Here is a 16,074-nt window from a genome sequence, read left to right on the forward strand (position 1 = left end):
AGCTCAGGAGGTACAGAGGTAAATGCAGCTTTGAACCTGTAAAATGAAGTTTTGTTGTTGAACTTTGAAAAATTCAACAATGGATTGGAAATTAAAAAAAATATATGAAAAGTTTTTTGGCGTTAAATATCATCCTGATTCAGTTCTTGTGTTTGTTTTTATATTCAACTTTTTTTTTTATTTTTACAGTTTTGCAATTTTTGTTTCAGGGTTTAAATCTTTCAAAGTTTTGGCTGTGGTCTGGTCTGGGGGCGTGGTCTCAGCTACAGGGGCGTGGTCTCAACTACATACATGTAAACATACAACATGTAAACATACAATATGTAAACATACAACATGTATGGAATTTTTTTTTTTTTTAAAGTACTAAACTTGATGGACATCAAGACCCTGGGGACACCGGACACTCCTCGTGCTTTGAGGAGCTCCAGCAGCCGATTGGTTAAAGCTCATGAAGCTAAAGGGGAGCTGCCTCACCTGTCCACACAGAGCAGGTGAGTGTCGACCAATTAGACGCCACGAAATGCAGCTGAACCTGTCAGAGGAGAGAGAGACAAAGAGAGAGAGAGTGTGAGAGAGAGAGATAGGGAGATCCAAGTGCTCACATGCTGGTCAGCACCGCCCTGACATCACTGTGACATCATGAGCTCCTCCAGCGCACACGGGTAAGCTGTGTGTGTGTGTGTGTGTGTGTGTGTGTGTGTGTGTCTCTCTCTCTCTCTCTCTCTCTCTCTCTGTGTTTGACTGTGTATGTGTCTTTGTCTCTCTGTGTTTGTGTGTGTGTGTTTGTGTATCTCTCTCTCTCTCTCTCTCTCTCTCTCTCTCTCTCTCTCTCTTTCTCTGTGTGTGTCTGTGTGTGTGTCTCCTGTTCCAGCAGAAACGCTTTCATTAAGTTGGTGTGTTCAGAGTTTAATCGGCGTTCGTGTTTCCAGACTGTCAGTGAAGGCGTCGTTGAGTGTTTGTGGTCAGCGGGAAGTGATGTCATCTGACTTCCTGTGAGCGGTGACTTTCTGCTGGTCCAGACTGAGCCTGTGAGACCCCTCTGGTCCACAGGGGGTGCCACAGACCCCACTGACCTTTACCTGTGACCTGAGCACACATCGCCATGGTTACCCGCAGTGTGGGCGGGTCCCGTTGAACTACCCTCTGCTTCAGCAACGACAAACAGAGGAACAATAGGCCACACCATTCCACACCTGCTCAGGTGTGTCTCAGAACAATCTGATCAGAGCAGTCGGGCAGGTTCGCTCAGTCGCCTCTGATTCAGATTTTAACGGAAAACTGTCAAACTGGCATGCCGGCTCGAAGGGACTCCCTGTCTGCATCCTGCTACAGAACAAGGAAGAAGCTTCAAAAGACAGAAGAGTGAATAGTGTGGTTTCAGAGAGAATGCAGGAATTCAGGTGTGTGTGTGTGTGTGTGTGTGTGTGTGTGTGTGTGTGTGTGTGTGTGTTTACATTTCCTTATTATTATTAATAATTAAGTTGCACCAGCTGAACACGTTTCCTCTGGTAGAACCTGAATAGTTCATGTGGACACACCTGTCGGTCTACTCACCTGTCTGTCTACTCACCCAGGGCTCTCAAGTGTCACGCATTGAGCGTGACTGTCACTCATTTCTGTCTTAAGTCACGCCCTCCCGCCACACATCGTATTTCTCTCGCTGAAAAACCAACTCTAGGCTATTTAATGTGCCGCAGCGCGCAAACATGACCTGGTCGCGCTGCCTCACCATGGAGGAATCAAGCACGTCTCCCCCAAAAGGATGTGAACTTCCTGCGTCGCTCAGAGTGAACTTCCTGCTCTCGGTGAAGCTTTGCACGCGTCATACGACACATCCATGTTTAGATGCTCAGATCTCGCTGTGTGAATCTCGTACGATGTCGCGAGAAAAGGACGCGGGAGTGGAAAGTTTAGTTATTCCTGTAGAATTTAAACCACATCTCTGCCGTATCATCTCCAAGATAATTGCTGATCCACTGCCTGTTCAATCCGTGCTTCTCACTGTGCTGGTTCTGGCCTGCAGGACCCCGGACCCACCCAACATCCAGGACCTGGAGCTCAGGGAGGAGTGGCAGGATGACGGCTTCCCTCGGTCAGAACCTTTGCTATCAGTAGTTATTTAATTAAAATAAGACCTTATCTCACTTTCTGGAGCCAGAAGGTTGAAGCGGTTTCACCAGCTGACTTTGACTTTGAGTACGTGTAGAATGACCCTTTTGCCCCACCTCTCTGGTCCAGGCCCCTCCCAGAGGATTGTGGGAGTCCAGAGGAGGCGGGAGAGGAGCAGCAGCCAGGTGACCTCCAAACTAACTCCCAAAACGATGAAAAATAAACAGAAATAAAGAAACGTCAATGTTTACAGGCAGTCTTGTCCTGCCCCCCTTCCTGTCCCCTCAGCTCCGCCCACCAGCCTCGCCCTATCAGGGACCATTGAGAGCGGGGCTAAGAAGCGGCTGGTGGCTCCATCGCTCAGCCTCACTCTGAACCGCAAAGACTCTCATGACCCGAGCAATGACGGCTTCTCCGCCGCCGCGCTGTCAGCTGAGGAGACACTGTCGCTCGACATCAACCTGGAGGCGCTGGAGACGCCGTCGGGCAGCGAAACCGGCACGTTGCCCGACGGCATCCACGAGCTGGAGTGGGAGGGTAAGACTGATGACCTCTGACTTCTGACCCCTCTCTGACCCCTCTCTGGCCAATGACCTCTCTGCAACCTCTCTCTGACCCTTTTCTGACCCCTCTCTGACTCTCCATGACCTTTTCTGACCCCTCTCTGACCTCTCTCTGATATCTCTTTGACCTCTCTCTGACCCCTGACCTCTCTCTGAACAGATGACCTCCCCCGGACGGCGGGCGCCGGGGGCGGTTCTGGGGCCGTGGCCAAAAGCCCGTTGGAGCAGACTGATGGTCTTATGGATCAGGACCAAGTGGACACTAGGGGGCGCCGCTGGAGGAGATTCTCTGTCTCTGGACATGAATTTCACGTCAACATGAGCGTCCTGGAGCCGTACTTGCAGGTCCTGTCGCACGGAGGTCAGAGGTCACGCACCTGTAACACACCCTATTTAGTAGTAAATCCATATTTACTACTGTGACATCCTACGTGACTCCTCCCTCTGTGTCTGATTGGCTGTCAGGTTACTATGGTGACGAGATGAACGCCGTCATCCTGTTCACCGCCTGCTACCTGCCGGAGAGCACGGTGGAGAACTACGAGTACGTCATGGACAACCTGTTCAGGTGAGAGCCCAGCACACACACACACCTGAGAACGTATCACATGACATGCTGTGTGAACAGGAAACAGGATAACAGGCAGACTCCTGCGTCAACAAAGACGACAAGGTCAAAGAAGCCAACAAGACCAACAAGACCATGTTGAATGTGTCCTGACTGATGAAAGCTAATCAGGAAGTGACATTTTTAAACATCGGTTTTCGAAGTCTGAGTCGTGCGGTGTGTGTGTGTGTGTGTGTGTGTGTTGCTGCAGGTACATTGTGGGGACCCTTGACCTGATGGTCTCAGAGAACTACTTGTTGGTCTGCCTCTGTGCCGTCGCTCCCAAAAACAAGCTGCCCTCTATGAAATGGCTCCACCAGTGCTACGCCTCCATCGACAGGAGGTATGCTGGTTTTGCCGGCGGGGACAGCTCTGCAGGGTGGAGCTGAACACTCGCACACTTCTTTAACCCCCTGTCCATGAGGAGCTGTTACAGTGTGTGTGTGTGTGTGTGTGTGTGTGTGTGTGTGTGTGTGTGTGTGTGCAGGCTGAAGAAGGACCTGAAGGGGCTGCTGGTGGTGCATCCAGCCTGGTACATCAAAGCTCTGCTCACAGTGATCAAACCCTTTATCAGGTCTGCAACACCTTTAATCAATCAATGACATTAATCAATGACATGGACAGCCAATAACGTCAACATCTACTGTTAGCTAATGTGTTAGCAAGCAGCTAAAATAGTGTCTGTCTCTCTACCTGTCTCTCTACCTGTGTGTCTCTCTACCTGTGTGTCTCTCTGCCTGCGTGTCTCTGTATCTTTCTGTCTCTCTACCTGTGTGTCTCTCTGCCTGCGTGTCTCTCTACCTGTGTGTCTCTCTACCTGTGTGTCTCTCTGCCTGTGTGTCTCTCTACCTGTGTGTCTCTCTACTTGTATGTCTCTGTATCTTTCTGTCTCTCTACCTGTGTGTCTCTCTGCCTGTGTGTCTCTCTGCCTGTGTGTCTCTCTGCCTGTGTGTTTCTCTACCTGTGTGTCTCTCTGCCTGTGTGTCTCTCTACCTGTGTGTCTCTGTATCTTTCTGTCTCTCTGCCTGTGTGTCTCTCTACCTGTGTGTCTCTCTGCCTGTGTGTCTCTCTGCCTGTGTGTCTCTCTGCCTGTGTGTCTCTCTACCTGTGTGTCTCTCTGCCTGTGTGTCTCTCTACCTGTATGTCTCTGTATCTTTCTGTCTCTCTACCTGTGTGTCTCTCTGCCTGTGTGTCTCTCTGCCTGTGTGTCTCTCTACTTGTATCTCTCTGTATCTTTCTGTCTCTCTGCCTGTGTGTCTCTGTACCTTTCTGTCTCTCTACCTGTGTGTCTCTCTACCTGTATGTCTCTGTATCTTTCTGTCTCTCTGCCTGTGTGTCTCTCTACCTGTATGTCTCTGTATCTTTCTGTCTCTCTGCCTGTGTGTCTCTCTACCTGTATGTCTCTGTATCTTTCTGTCTCTCTGCCTGTGTGTCTCTCTACCTGTCTCTGTACCTGTGTGTCTCTCTGCCTGTGTGTCTCTCTACCTGTGTGTCTCTCTACCTGTGTGTCTCTCTACCTGTATGTCTCTGTATCTTTCTGTCTCTCTGCCTGTGTGTCTCTCTACCTGTATGTCTCTGTATCTTTCTGTCTCTCTACCTGTGTGTCTCTCTACCTGTATGTCTCTGTATCTTTCTGTCTCTCTACCTGTGTGTATCTCTACCTGTATGTCTCTGTATCTTTCTGTCTCTCTACCTGTGTGTATCTCTACCTGTCTTTTTACTTGTCTGTCCTCAGTGACAAGTTCAGCAGTAAGATCCGGTTCATCAGGAGTCTTCATGAGTTGTCTCAGATCATCCCGACAGCAACGCTGCAGATCCCCGACGCAATACTGCGGTAAGGCTGTGACTCTACTGTGGTTCTACTGTTACTCTATTGTAATGATATTGTTACTCTACTGTAGTTATACGTTTACTCTACTGTAGTTCTACTTTCTTCCTGCAGGTTTGATGCGTCGTTGAACAGGTGACGTAACTGAGGCCGACAGACTAGACGGTGACTAAAGGTCAGCGGTCTCATCCTGATGACCTTCGACCTCCTGCACAGAACAAAGACTGTGGGTTTATATACAGTCATGACACCAGAGCAGCATGTTCCTACGACAGAACTGTAGATCCTGAACCCTGCATGAGCTCATCCATCACGTCACCAATAGAAACAACAGTGAACAGGCGTTTGACTGACTCTATTGTACTTCTACTGTTACTCTCCTGCAGCAGGTGAACAGGTGGTCTACCTGCTGCTCCAGGAACAAACCAGAAAAACTTTTTTTAAAACTAAATTAATTGATTTGGATTTTTGGACTCTTCATATCCGTCTGTAAGATGTGTATTAAAACGTTTTAATCAACTGTTTACACACCATTTAATGTACATTTTTGTTCTTTTCTTTCTGTTTTATAAAATCTTTCTTCAACTCTGCGAAAGGAAATTGTGTTTTTAGTTCATTTATTATCATTATGACTCTTAATATCTTCACTTTGAGATGCTCAGCATGTTTATTGTCCTGCAACATGAGAACGATCTTCTGTTCACTAAAGTTAATTAAATATGAAACTGGTCACATAGTTTACTGGTTAGTCAGTAAACCATGTGACTAACCCTACTGTACCTAGTTAGCGTACATATATGTGTGTGTGTGTGTGTGTGTGTGTGTGTAATGTAAACAGAAAAGTGTAAGTGTGTATAGTCTGATTTACATCAGTGAAATTGTTTCTCTGGTCATTTCTCTGTCAGCAGCAGCTGTTGTTGTTGTTGTTGTTGTTGTTTTGCAGCAGCTGGCCAGCTGCTCTGTTTCTATTCTCACTCTGATGACTCTACTATTTAAACTCTGGTCTTATTTATGGCCTGCCAGCTCCAGGCTCTGCCCTCCGAGCAGCACGCAGTGCCCACGCGTCCTCTCTGCGCTCTGATTGGCTGCATTCCCTGGAGCCAGCCCAAGCGCACCAATCAGAGGGCCGCTCCTCCGCCTGCCTCGAGGCATCCATACGCGGGACGAGTGCGGCTCCGGTGACCGGTAACAGAACACCGGAGCGCCTGCCGCGATAAAGCCCCCGCGAGCGGCCCCGAGTCACAGAACCCCGGCTCGCAGCTCATACCACACAAACGTGTAGTTAAAGGACCAGAAGGGACCATGGGCCGCCCCCAGGGGAACCGGGTCAAGGTGTTCGGCATCGTGCTCTCGGACCCCGGCCGGTCCTTCTACTGCGGCGGGGATGAGCTGTCTGGCTGCGTGCGGCTGCAGGCGGCGCTGCCCTGTAGGGTGGCCGGCCTCAGGATCACTGCAGCCGGCTGCGCTCACGTGGAGCACCGAGGGAAGACCCGCCGGATCCAGGAGGACCAGTACCTGAAGCACGAGGAGGCCCTGCAGCTGCAGGAGCAGCTCACCCGAGGTGCTACACTGACACTACATGTATTACATGTTAAGGTTATTACATGTACTACATGTTCTATTAAGGTTGCAGAGCAGCGAACACAGCAGTAATGTGATCTCTCAGAGTCATCGTTAGTACACAAGCTGCAGCATTCTGGATCATTTTGGCGGAATGCCTAAATCTTGCTCACATTATGCTAGAAGTTCATGAAATTATACATTTCATGCAAAATTTAATTCTGAAAAAAATCAATATAAATTAAAGTATTAGTATTAGTATTACTCATTTAGGGTTCATACGACAAGTCCTTTATCAGCACTAGGGTGTAACAAGACCAGAACAGGTGAAATCTTGGTTGTTCTTGTTTTTTTTTTTATTAGTGATGACTGATGGGCTCATCTGGCATTACAGCATTATAATTGCCTCTTTGTCTCTTTGCCTTTGTCTCTTTGTCACATTGAATTGTCTCTTTGCCTTATTACCTTTTTGCGTTTTTATATCATTATCTCTATGCCTATTTGTGGTATTGTATCATTGACTTATTATATTTGTATCTTTGTATTTTTGTCTCGTTGCCTCTTTGTCTCATTGACTTATTTTATTTGTCTCTTTGTCCTCAGACTCAGACGGTTTCTTCCTGTTGCAGTCTGATAAAACGTACAACTTCAAGTTCAGCTTTAAGCTTCCTGCAACCGGGTAAGACTCTAATTGATCTGATGACGTATTGATCCTAGAAGGGATCACTTATTGATCTTAGAAGTGATCACTTGTTGATCCCTGATCCTGATGAGTCATCTGATCTGCTTTCAGCCGTCTGGTGTCTTCCTACAAAGGAAAGTTTGGTTACGTCCGTTACTACGTGCGGGCCGAGCTGGACGTCCCTTCCCAGAATGCTTTGCGGTGTGAGAGGGAGTTTGAGGTGGAGGAACCGCTGGACATCAACCGGCCTGACCTGCTGGTATTATTAATTAAAGGCCGAAGTGAATGAGTGTTCTAAGTGTTGTGGTCTACTGAGACCTCAGCTTGTTGTGCAGCCTGACAGTAGCTTGAAAAAAAGACTTTCGGTACCTCTCCTTTAGTCAATATATATATATATATATATATATTCCCTGTTTTCAGAAAGAATAATATTGAATAGAGTTGCAGATGATAAGCAGGGTGTCTCCTTCAGGCTCCGGCGGCCGCCTCCATTCAGAGGAAAGTCACCTGCATGTTCATCCCTGACGGCCAGGTGTCCATCAGCGCCCGCATCGACAGGAAGGGCTTCTGCGAGGGAGAAGACATCAACATCAGCGCCAAGTTTGAGAACACCTGTTCGCGGATTGTCATGCCCAAGGCGGCCATCATCGCCAAACACTCATACCTCGCCGGCGGACGCATTAAGGTGAGGCGCCGGACGACTTCCTGTCCTCAGCGGGACCGACGCGTCTCCCGAGGTCTGACCCTCGCTCTCGCGTATCATTTCAGGAGTCGCGTCAGAAGCTGTCGACGGTTCGAGGGAACCACATCATCTCTGGGATGTGCGACATGTGGCAGGGGAAGACCATAAAAGTGCCCAAGATGAAGCCCTCGCTGCTCGGCTGTGACATCATCAAGGTGGACCACGCCCTCACGGTGAGTTACGAGACGAGATAACACAGACTATAGGCGCTGCCGAGATGAAAAAAAAAGAGATGAAATATACTGTGCATTGCTGTGAGATGAGGCCCCTCCCCCTGCAGGTCTACCTGCACATCCCCGGCAGTGAGAAACTGATCCTGGAGCTGCCTCTGGTCATCGGTACGGTCCCGCTCAGCGGCGTCGGCAGCCGGACCAGCAGCATGAGCAGCTGGACCACGTCCATGAGCAGCCGGACCGGGTCCATGAGCAGCCAGACCGGGTCCATGAGCAGCCGGACCGGGTCCATGAGCAGCTGGACCGGGTCCATGAGCTACAGCAGCATCCACAGGGACCTCCGGGGAGGAGACACCCTCACCCCCCTGCTGCAGGACTATGACGGGAGCGAGGATGAGGGGGACGGGCTCTTCATGAGAGCCAAGCCGGACTTCCCCCTCCCCCCTCCAGCAAGGTGAGACCTGATGACCCAGTCTGCCTTCAAGCGTCTTACGGCTCTCCCAGTCCGGCCCATGTGAGGTCAATCAAACATAAAAAATAAATAAATAAGATGCACGTTATGGATGCAATACAACAACACTGCTTTTACTTTGAAGTGATTTATGTACGTGTGCGCGCTTCCGTAGCCTCATCGACATGCAGTGTTGATGACTTGCAGACTTGAGCCTGACGTGAAAGCACGTATTGTTGTGTAGTTTCTGTTCTCAGCGAGCAGCGGTGCTGCCGCGAGCCGCTCCGCCTCACATAGAGAAACACAGGCGGTCAGTCTCTTAAGAGCCTCGCTGCAGGCTCCAAGTCCAGACTGAACATTAATGGATGCTCAAAGCTCCTGACCCCGCGGTCTGATCCACTATGGCAGAGCATTCAACAAGATGTTATAAGTATATATAACATACATATATAGTTTAGTATAAAAGTACATTAGAATATGATGAGTTGAGATGAAGAGTTTGGTTTAACATCTGTTTGTTGTCTTCAGATCAATCAGGACACCTGAAACCTCCTGAGGACTTCTTGTTTTACACCCTCTGCCTGGATGGACTACTCTGGACTGGATTAGACTACAATTGTATATATGATGTAAATAAAATATTTTTATACTATATCAATAAATCAAAACATTAAAGTGTGTTTAATAATATTGATGTATTGCAACATGTTTATCTTACGTACAGATACATGTTATTTTTATATATATATATATATATATATATATATATATATATATATATATATATAAATAAATAAATATATATAAATAAATAAATATATATACACACATACACACATATATACACACACAACCATAAAATAAACACACTTTAATAAATAACGTTATAAACTTGGCTGCAGTTTATTTTTCAACAAACAAACTTCACAGAGATTAAACACGTAAAACATTGATAAAAAATCTTAAAAAACTTTTCAATTAAATCTTTCTCTTAAAACTTGGGACGAATAAATGCTGATGAGTCGTTTCCAAACAAGTGTTCAATCAATCAATTAATGAATTCATTGAGTCCTGTGTTTATAAAACGGTTGCTGGACGTTTTTTTTCAACTGTAAAAAGTGACAAAATGCTGCTGATCAAATCTGGTGTGTGTGACTATGTGTGTGTCTGCGCGTGTGTGCGTGTGTGTTTGTGTTCAGTGTTTTAGTAAATAGCCTCGTCCATGTTTTCGTCGCTGTCTCCACCGAACTCCTCTCCGTTATCAAAGTAGGGCATTGCGTAATCCGTCCCCTGCAGACATAAAAGGGGGAAAATTAATCCCAAACAACACAACCTCATATTGTTTTAATAAACACAGTTATACAACTTAAGGACTTATGGTGGAAGTCTGAGCTGCATAACACTTAAGGTTGACTTCTGAGTTGATGCAGACTTGTTAAGGTGGACTTCTGAGTGGGTGCAGACATGTTAAGGTGGACTTCTGAGTTGATGCAGACATGTTAAGGTGGACTTCTGAGTTGATGCAGACATGTTAAGGTGGACGTCTGAGTTGATGCCGACTTGTTAAGGTGGACTGCGTTGATTCATGATTAAAAGGTCTCACCTCCTCAAACTCTTCCTCGTCGTACTCCTCCTCTCCGTCAGCCTCCTCGTCCTCCTGCTTCTTCTTCTTCTCCTCTCCCTCCTCCTCCTCCTCCGAGCTCTGCTGCTCTTCCTTCTTCTGCAGAGTCTAACACAGAAAACCAGGTTAAGGTGGAAATGTTAGTTTCACATCTGTAATGGAGAGGATTGGTTGGTTGTTGAGCTTTGCTCTCTGATTGGAGGACAGAGAACAGGTGTCTCACCTCCAGTTTGAGCAGCACCTCCTCTTTTTCCATGACCGTCTTTTTCTTCAGCCCTGACTGCAGTCTGTCAGTCCGACTGGCTGCTAAGGCACCTGTCAGACGTAGAGCAGGGCAAAGAGGTCCAGCTCAGCTGTGTACTGAGAGTACTGTGTACTGCAGTGGCAGACAGTCAGCTGATCACACACCTCTCCCCAACAGCAAGCTACACAGTTTCCATCATGCTTGTCTTAAAAGCAGGGTGAGATGCCTCCAGTAGGCGTAACATAGAGTCCACAGGGTATTTTATATTATATATTATTAGTATTTTTAATTAGAAAATAGCTATAACTTTGTGATTACGTTTAGGCCAGCAGAGAAGGCCTAGCTGGCCCTGACGGCCCACCACTGGTGTACTGACGACTGTGTACTGAGCACTGAGAGTACTGTGTGAACACAGAGTACTATGTACTCTCTTTACTCAGTACTGTGTGTACTCTGTACTTACCGTCTCCAGAAGGTTTTTTCACTCTGAGTTCTTTTGGGAATCTTTTCCAGTCTGAAACAAAATATTTGATGAAACATGATTACAGGTATAGACATCATGGTTATTGATTACAGGTATAGAGATCATGATTATTGATTTGGCGTCTGACCTGGATTCCAGTCCGTCAATCCATCCGTCTGCTCGCTGCTGTGATATTTATCAGAGTATCTCTCCACATCTGAACAGAAAACACAGGATGAAGGCCTAACATTCAACCTGACATTCAACTAAAGATGTCAGCTGATCGATCAGCTATTTGGACATGCGTGTGGGATGTGACCTCTGACCTCTCTTTGCAGAAGCTGGCTGGATGAAGTCAGGCAGAGACATCATGTTTGCTCTGAACTCCTGTTTGAGAGCTAACAGATACTCCGCCTCCTCTCCACCTGTCAGGGGGAGGGGCTTCGGCTCCATCACCTGAACATAGAGGCAGCTCCACGAGAAGAGGAGGAAGAGGGTAGGAGGAGGAGGGTTGAACATAGGGATTCAATTTAAAATGATAGAACATTTTTATGAGATCACTCTGTGTGTGTGTGTGTGTGTGTGTGTGTGTGTGTGTGTGTGTGTGTGTGTCTCACAGGAAACAGAGGGGTAGGTTGCTGGATGCTTGGAGGTAAACTATCGCCTCTGTTGATGCCCACTGCCTCCACACTGAAACTCAACATCCTCCGGCCCCGCCCACCTCCTCGACCCGCCATCCCACCGGGACCAGGCCCGACCGGACCAGATTAGACTGGACCGGGTTGGGTCAGACTGGACCGGGTGGAGCGAGAGTGGACCAGCAGCTGGTTGGAGGTGAATCTGGATCCTGACGGAACAGACAGTGAGATGATGACATCATCACATATGCTGACCAGCTCAGGGTTACAACTTCATACTGGGTCCAGCTCGCACAGGAAGAGACAAAAGAGTCTCGTGTGCAACAGAGTTTTATGATAGTGGGCGAGCTGTACCCAGTAAGCAGTTCGGCCGTGTAATTTTTAAAAAAACGAAGAATGAAGTTGTAACCCTGAGACGTGAGTCTCAGACCGCTACGCCCTCAGCGTGAACATGTTGTGTTACATGTTGCTGCCTGCAGAAGAGCAACAACAGACGTTACGGCATCGCACCAACGGCATGACGGGATATGAAACATTACACCGACAAAGGCCTCCGTGTTTAACTTCTAACACTCCATGTGGTGAACATCTACATCCTGTTTGCTGTCGATTAATGAATGTGTTTAATAACTTAGGGGAGAACAGAGAGCAGGACCTGGTCTCTCTCTGGACCGGGTCTCTAAACTGGTAGACACTGACCTTCAGTCTTTATAACCAGGAAGTGAAACCTTCTTTTTCTTCTTCTTCTTCCTCTTCGTGTTGGACTCCGCAGAGTTTAAACTGCTCATTCTGACTGTCCGACATCTTTGTTTACATCCAGCCGAGCGCCATTTCCTCCTCTTCCTTCTTCTTCTTCTTCTTTTTCTTGTTCTACTGCAGCTGCCGCTGCTGCTTCTTCTTCTACGGTGTTTAGTTTCGGCGCGTTGCCGCCCCCCAGTGTGTGACACAGCGTGGACAAAAAAACAAGAACAGCCTACTATGCCAGCTATGACGTAATGTTGTTACTGCTCTATAGATACTATGAAGTACGAGGTACTTGTACATGTTAATGTCCTCATTCTAAATGAATGTACTACATCTCAGAGTTACATGTACTTTATACTACATCTCAGAGGTACATGTTGAACTTTATACTACATCTCAGAGGTACATTTTGTACTTCATACTACATCTCAGAGGTACATTTTGTATTTCATACTACATCTCAGAGGTACATGTTGTACTTGGTATCTCTTATATCCCTTTTCTCCATGTTGCATCATCTCATAACAGATCCTCAGCTGTGACCCCTCCCCCATAACGTGACCTCAGGGTCACTGCCCCACCCCCTTCTCTCTGACCGCCCCTGCTGGCTCCTCCCCCTCCCGCAGGCTCCTCCCCCACCCCGTCCTGGGCAGTCTGCAGTCTGAACCAGACCTTTGGTCCTCCAGGTCCTCCAGGATTTCATGTTCTTCTCTTATTGAAATAAAAACTTCACGAGGATTAAAAAGAAAAAGAAGAGTTTTCTGATGTTTTTGAGGATTTAAACTGAAAAATATGAAGATGAAGAGGAATATGCTGAAGATGATGATGATGATGCTGATGGGACTCTGCTGCTCAGGTCTGAAAGATTTTCCATAGAAACACAGGAATATACACGTTTTATATCCGTATGTATGTATGTTTATATATTTATCCATGACATAGTTTACGGATGATTTCACTGTAAAGTTATTATTATTAATAATAATAGTATGTATAGTAATAATAATAGCATTCATAGTAATAATACATATCATAATAGTGTTCATAATTATAATCATGATCATACAGTGATTATTGTTAAAAACATTTGATATTCAGAGTTTCTCAGTTTCCTGCAAAACAGAATGATATGTTTTACAATATAAATAGATACATTTAGATACAAATAGAAAATTTGTTGAAAAGATACAATATAAATAACATGATATGTTTTACTGCCATAAGCACAGTTCTGCTCCTCCTACACATAATTACTATACTTTTAAAGGTACTTTATACATCCAAAAATACAAATTATAAAAGATATAACAGTATTGCACAAAAATATGATCATAGTATTGTTATGATGATACAATATGATCATAATGTTGCTCGATCTATGTTTATAACTATACAGAGCTACAACATTGTTACAATGTCCAAGTCATGACACAAAGTCAGAGCAGTTCAGTGATGTGTGTGTGTGTGTGTGTGTGTGTGTGTGTGTGTTTTGAGGTTGTTGATGGAAACACATGAAGTTCACGGTCAGATTATGGGGTTTGACAAAACACACACACACTTAAAGAGGGCGACTGTGTGTGTGTGTGTGTGTGTGTGTGTTTGAGTGTGAGTGTGTGTGTGAGGGGGTTGGGTGGGGGGTGGGGGGGCAGAGCTTCAGACCTCAACACAGACTCTCATGACCTGCAGGACTGAGGTCACAGAGGAGGAGGTTTTAGGGGATTTGGAGGTCAGGTCTGGGTTGGGGGGGAAGGGTCTGGGGAGTAGGGGTCTGGGGGGACGACTGTCTGCTCCAGTGTTTTAATGCCCCCCCTGGTATAATGAGGACCAGATGGAAGGCGGATTTAATCCTGAACCTGCAGTCAGAGACACGACAGACCAGTTCTCACAGAGACCTGAAGTCTGAGAGTCAGCTGGTCACTTAGACCTTGTGCCCGTCTGTCTTTGTGTCCTCATGTCCTCATCTTCTTGTGTCCTTGTATCTTTGTGACCTTGTGACCTTGTGTCCTCATCTCCTCATTTAACTTTTTTTCTCTACTTTTCGCTGATAAAAAGCAGTTTAAAGAGTCTAAAGGGTCTAGAAGTTCTAAAGGGTCTAGAGGGTCATAGCTTCTGAACCGGCAGTGCATTGATATATCTGTTAGCAGGTAGTAACATTTCATTTTTACAGCTATAGCCCAACACCCACTGAGCGGAGCCACTTAGCTGTCAGGGATAGAAACTCCAGTCAAGGTTTCACATTTATAAAATTATACGACAGAACTGCATGCTGGGAAGTCCTGTCAAACTCCATCGAGTACATAAATGAGTTCAGGCTATAGGCCCGGCCCTCCACAATATTTTTTGTTCCCCATGTTCCCCAGGCAAAGGAACTGGAAAAATAACTGCCCACCCTTGGTCTAGAAGGTCCAAAGGGTGTAGAGGGTGTAGAGGGTCTAAATGGTGCTCACTGCTCACCGTCGAGATCCTGGCAGAGTTTTTGAAACTTTTGTGTGTCCTTTGCACTTTGTTAAATGTAGTTTACCACTTGGACGACATATTTTAATGTCCATGACGCACTGGACCATCGTTGCTGCTGGGCCTCTCCGCGACCCACCAGTTGAGAATCACTGGTCTAGAGGGCCTAAAAGGTCTAAAGGGTTCCGGGGTCTGTTGTGTCTGGCTTCACACTTTGTTGTCTTTATTGTTGTCATTCATTGATATAGAAGGGGAAGGTGGGGTAGATGGGTTTATGGACTGGGGGTTGTGGAGCACCAGACGTCACGGTGAATCCGGCTGCCTCACATCTTCATCTGAAAGAGCAGCTGGGACCAGAACTAGAAGAAGGCCTGTGACGGGAGGGGGGGCGTCTGAATGATGATGGGGGCTCATGTGGGAGGGGAGGGGGGGGCTGGGAAAGTCACCTTGAACCTTGAACCAAGTTCAAGTTGAAAAGTGTAAAGATGTGTTCACTGACTCGAGATCACACTCTTCATGTTTTACATTTCATTTAAATATTTAACGTATTTGAAAAAGAATTACGATAAAGATTTAAAACAAATATAGATTCATGTGAATATAGACAATAAATTCAATATATATATATATATATATATATATATATATATATATATATATATATATATCACAATTCATAAACAATATATGAATGTATCTATCAACTAAATACAAAGAAACATCCAACAGACTTGTTTTTATTTTATTTTTTGAGGCTTTTTTTTGATAGTTAGATGAATAAATGATGAATTTGTGATATTATTCATCATCATCATTACCATCATCTTCATCATCATCATCATCATCATCATCACCATCATCATCCTTTCATCATCAGTGAGTACTTCCTGTTTCTTCTTTGGTTGTTTTAGTTCAGCAAATTTAAGTTATTAAGTAAATAACAATAAATAATATTGTATAGACGATTCATTCATTAAACAGTTCATCATAATCTCACTGGTAATGCATTTATTTCTTAGTCCAAATATTCATTAATGTAATCATTTGTATTAATTAATTTTATTTGTTCATACATTTTTATGAAATAGTAAATTATTTTGTATTTTTCATTTATTGATTGCTACTTCGGTTCTTCTGGTAAATAGACAATAAAGTTTTATTGAATGTTTTTCTCTCCTGACCCCTCCTCCTC

The 16,074-nt window shown here is 45.7% G+C and overlaps 3 protein-coding genes across 4 annotated transcripts; 2 read left to right on the forward strand and 1 right to left on the reverse strand.

The window, feature by feature from the left end:
* Positions 1 to 375: 375 nt before the first annotated feature.
* On the forward strand, positions 376 to 5,630 carry bnipl (BCL2 interacting protein like). Its single transcript, XM_068569708.1, has 10 exons — positions 376 to 494; positions 2,027 to 2,095; positions 2,242 to 2,297; positions 2,401 to 2,649; positions 2,836 to 3,036; positions 3,141 to 3,243; positions 3,494 to 3,625; positions 3,770 to 3,856; positions 5,018 to 5,116; positions 5,225 to 5,630. Exons 1-10 carry the CDS (start codon positions 376 to 378, stop codon positions 5,247 to 5,249), a joined length of 1,140 nt encoding a protein of 379 aa, XP_068425809.1. The 3' UTR covers positions 5,250 to 5,630.
* Positions 5,631 to 6,329: 699 nt separating this feature from the next.
* On the forward strand, positions 6,330 to 9,426 carry LOC137781327 (thioredoxin-interacting protein-like). Its single transcript, XM_068570027.1, has 7 exons — positions 6,330 to 6,671; positions 7,274 to 7,349; positions 7,464 to 7,611; positions 7,825 to 8,037; positions 8,121 to 8,267; positions 8,375 to 8,721; positions 9,247 to 9,426. Exons 1-7 carry the CDS (start codon positions 6,413 to 6,415, stop codon positions 9,272 to 9,274), a joined length of 1,218 nt encoding a protein of 405 aa, XP_068426128.1. The 5' UTR covers positions 6,330 to 6,412; the 3' UTR covers positions 9,275 to 9,426.
* A 171-nt stretch (positions 9,427 to 9,597) lies between these two features.
* On the reverse strand, positions 9,598 to 12,553 carry polr3glb (RNA polymerase III subunit GL b). 2 transcript variants are annotated; one of them, XM_068570718.1, is made up of 8 exons: positions 12,384 to 12,553; positions 11,664 to 11,893; positions 11,373 to 11,502; positions 11,195 to 11,263; positions 11,047 to 11,097; positions 10,563 to 10,654; positions 10,322 to 10,447; positions 9,598 to 10,008 (listed from the first exon to the last, which is right to left on the reverse strand). In XM_068570718.1, the coding sequence occupies exons 2-8, from the start codon at positions 11,781 to 11,783 to the stop codon at positions 9,922 to 9,924; spliced, it is 675 nt and encodes a 224-aa protein (XP_068426819.1). In that variant the 5' UTR covers positions 11,784 to 11,893; positions 12,384 to 12,553; the 3' UTR covers positions 9,598 to 9,921. The 2 variants fall into 2 exon arrangements, with proteins under 2 accessions (XP_068426819.1, XP_068426821.1); XM_068570720.1 differs by lacking the exon at positions 12,384 to 12,553 and having other exon boundaries at positions 11,373 to 11,518; positions 11,664 to 11,889.
* Positions 12,554 to 16,074: the final 3,521 nt, after the last annotated feature.

This window comes from Clinocottus analis, unplaced genomic scaffold (assembly GCF_023055335.1).
Source record: "Clinocottus analis isolate CAN_PGR_092001 unplaced genomic scaffold, fCliAna1.0.p SCAF_9, whole genome shotgun sequence".
NCBI lineage: Eukaryota > Metazoa > Chordata > Actinopteri > Perciformes > Cottidae > Clinocottus > Clinocottus analis.

Excerpts from the sequence above, each read along its gene's own strand:
- LOC137781327 (XM_068570027.1), top strand. The coding sequence starts at position 6,413 with ATGGGCCGCCCCCAGGGGAACCGGGTCAAGGTGTTCGGCATCGTGCTC. Across the intron at positions 7,350-7,463 it reads TTTAAGCTTCCTGCAACCGG|CCGTCTGGTGTCTTCCTACA; the intron begins GTAAGACTCTAA and ends ATCTGCTTTCAG. Across the intron at positions 8,722-9,246 it reads CCCCTCCCCCCTCCAGCAAG|ATCAATCAGGACACCTGAAA; the intron begins GTGAGACCTGAT and ends TGTTGTCTTCAG.
- bnipl (XM_068569708.1), top strand. The coding sequence starts at position 376 with ATGGACATCAAGACCCTGGGGACACCGGACACTCCTCGTGCTTTGAGG. Across the intron at positions 2,650-2,835 it reads CCACGAGCTGGAGTGGGAGG|ATGACCTCCCCCGGACGGCG; the intron begins GTAAGACTGATG and ends CTCTCTGAACAG. Across the intron at positions 5,117-5,224 it reads ATCCCCGACGCAATACTGCG|GTTTGATGCGTCGTTGAACA; the intron begins GTAAGGCTGTGA and ends TTCTTCCTGCAG.
- polr3glb (XM_068570718.1), bottom strand. The coding sequence starts at position 11,783 with ATGGCGGGTCGAGGAGGTGGGCGGGGCCGGAGGATGTTGAGTTTCAGT. Across the intron at positions 11,503-11,663 it reads AACCTACCCCTCTGTTTCCT|GTGATGGAGCCGAAGCCCCT; the intron begins GTGAGACACACA and ends CTCTATGTTCAG. Across the intron at positions 11,264-11,372 it reads GCCAGCTTCTGCAAAGAGAG|ATGTGGAGAGATACTCTGAT; the intron begins GTCAGAGGTCAC and ends TTTTCTGTTCAG.